General features: G+C 43.6%; 1 protein-coding gene across 1 annotated transcript; it reads left to right on the top strand.

Moving 5' to 3' along the window:
* Positions 1-247: 247 nt before the first annotated feature.
* PRR32 (proline rich 32) lies at positions 248-2,033 on the top strand. Its single transcript, XM_012458713.2, has 2 exons — positions 248-371; positions 1,157-2,033. The coding sequence occupies exons 1-2, from the start codon at positions 352-354 to the stop codon at positions 2,031-2,033; spliced, it is 897 nt and encodes a 298-aa protein (XP_012314136.2). The 5' UTR covers positions 248-351.
* Positions 2,034-2,327: the final 294 nt, after the last annotated feature.

The raw sequence follows: 2,327 nt of genomic DNA, 5'->3' as shown, positions 1-2,327 counted from the left end.
GAAATGATTTTTCCTTCCACTGCCCTGCATCAGAATTAATGCAGTGAATTCCTTTACCACCCTTCTACTACTGTGCAAACACCAGTCCCACATTTAAGTTCAAAGGAGTGTCACAGATTCATCCCCACCCACCACCCTCCCCACTCCTTTTCTCCCTCCCTCCCCTAGCAACTGGTAACCCCAGAAAGAGATCTCCAAATCTAGAAAGAAGCAGTTGGTCCCTGCCTTCATTCGAGTGCCAAGCCTCTAAGGCAGAAGCAGGAGTCATTTATCCAGACTGGGCTGGCCTGTGTGGGTGTTCAGCTGGTTGTCTCCACCACCTCAGGAAAGATATCCTGATCAAATTTCTTCATGGCTTGTATTGAAAATGTGTAAGTACAAAACCGAGTACAACTGTTTAATTTTGAAGGCAAAGTCAGTTTGAATTGCTTTATTGTGTAACTGGGACAGGAATGAGTAGGTTGGAGGAGATGTGGGAGGAAATTACAGACAAAAACTTGAAGGATATAAATTTAGTTACGACGAATACTGGATTTAAGAATGGCAACTTTGAATTGTAATTTTGAAAGAAAATTGGCAAATCCCTATTCTTAACAGTGGAGTTTAAACATGAGGACATTCTTACTCTAGGGTGTGGTATTGGTTGAATGAAAGATATTTGTAATAAAATTTGGTGTGAGTGTTGAATGATGCCTTAAGAGAAACTTATATGTTTATTAACATAACTATTCTTTGACTTCTGTGAAGAAAAATATATTTTACCTCAGAAGACATTCCAGAACAATCGTGCCAGAATCTGAATGCCAGGATTAGAATCATAGATTCTAGAGGGATTTGGAAAAGCTGGTATTTTCTATTATATGCTTACTATTAAGCTATGTGGGTCTTCTAGGCTTTCTTGCTGCCTTGTAGAGGTGAGGAAATGAGGAATGAAATAGGCCACTGGGTGGTCATGAGGGGCAATCATGTAGCCTAGCACTAAAGAAGCCACCTGGGAAAAGGCCAGTGGACTGAGCAAGTATTTGGCTACATGTAAGAGAGAGGGCACTCTTTTTCCCTGGTATATTTCAGTGAGCTCAGTCAATTATATATTTTAGCTATTTTCTGGTTACTGCATTTCCATTTTTATTAGCTTTTTGATTTCTGTTTTTGCCAGCCTTGGAGGGCACGCCCCCTCACCCATGGTAGTAGCTGTGGACAAAAATGGGAACCAGGAGCTGCACCACGACATGCCCCTGCAATGTCTGAGTTCCAAGCTGGAGGATGACGCAGAGCCCTGGGGTCAAACTCAAGTACCGCTGAGACCTTCCGTCAATGTGCTGACTGATCTGGCTAGAGAGCAACTGGAGTGCCCCTCTGAGAGAACAGGATCCTGCATTCCTGTTCATAGTCTGAGAGCTCTCATACACCCCTATGGGCCACCACCTGCTGTTGCAGAAGAGTCCCTAGCAACAGCAGAAGTAAATAGCTCTGATGCACTGGCAGGCTGGAGGCAGGAGGGACAGGATGCTATTAATGTGTCCTGGGAAGTCTCTGGTGGTCCTCCTGCACTGATAGTAGGGGACACAAATGTCAACAATGGGGGCACTGAGAGAGGTAGTAATAATGCAAGGTTGCATGTGGCTTTGCCACGAGGTAAAGGGTTCTTTCCACCCAGGCGTCCACAAGTGAGAGGCCCTTCACATATCCCTACCCTTAGATCAGGGATAGTAATGGAGGTGCCTCCCGGAAATACACGAATAGCCTGCAGGGGAAAGCTGGCTCATGTTTCTTTTCCACTCAGGGGCCCATGCCACCCCATGCATAATTGGCCAAGGCCTATCCCGTTGTCTTCCAGTACTCCAGGTTTACCTTCTCGTTCTACTGCTCATTGCTTCATCCCTCCTCGACCTCCAATTTTCAATCCATTTCTCACTATGCCTATTCCTTTTGTTCCTCCTCTGATATTTGGTCCTCCTCTGCCTTCTTATTTTGCCCATTTCCATTCTGTGGGAATGCCAACTCCTGCATCAGCCACCAGCGAGCACAGCTGATGGCAAAAATTAATAAGAGGAGGAAAAAAGGATTGTGGAAAGAGGTGAAAGTTATTCATGTATGCTTTTACATTTGACACCTTGTACCCTCCCACACTCTGTTTAGCACTAATGTGCCCTAATATTGGAGATTTAATAAAGATTGTGAAGTTTGAAATGTTGTAAATTATTTTTCAAAATACCACCCCATGAACCAAAGTCTTGGATTTTGTGTTCTATCTTTAAGGTAATTAAAACAGAAACAAACCTGTCAGTGTTTTCTAAATAGCTTAGTTAAATGACTGTTACTGTTTT

The sequence above is a fragment of the Aotus nancymaae genome, unplaced genomic scaffold (assembly GCF_030222135.1).
Source record: "Aotus nancymaae isolate 86718 unplaced genomic scaffold, 86718_ANA_hifiasm-v0.15.2.pri h1tg000004l, whole genome shotgun sequence".
Lineage (NCBI taxonomy): Eukaryota > Metazoa > Chordata > Mammalia > Primates > Aotidae > Aotus > Aotus nancymaae.
Note: the sequence above shows the minus strand (reverse complement) of the source record. Positions and strands in the feature narration are given on the sequence as shown.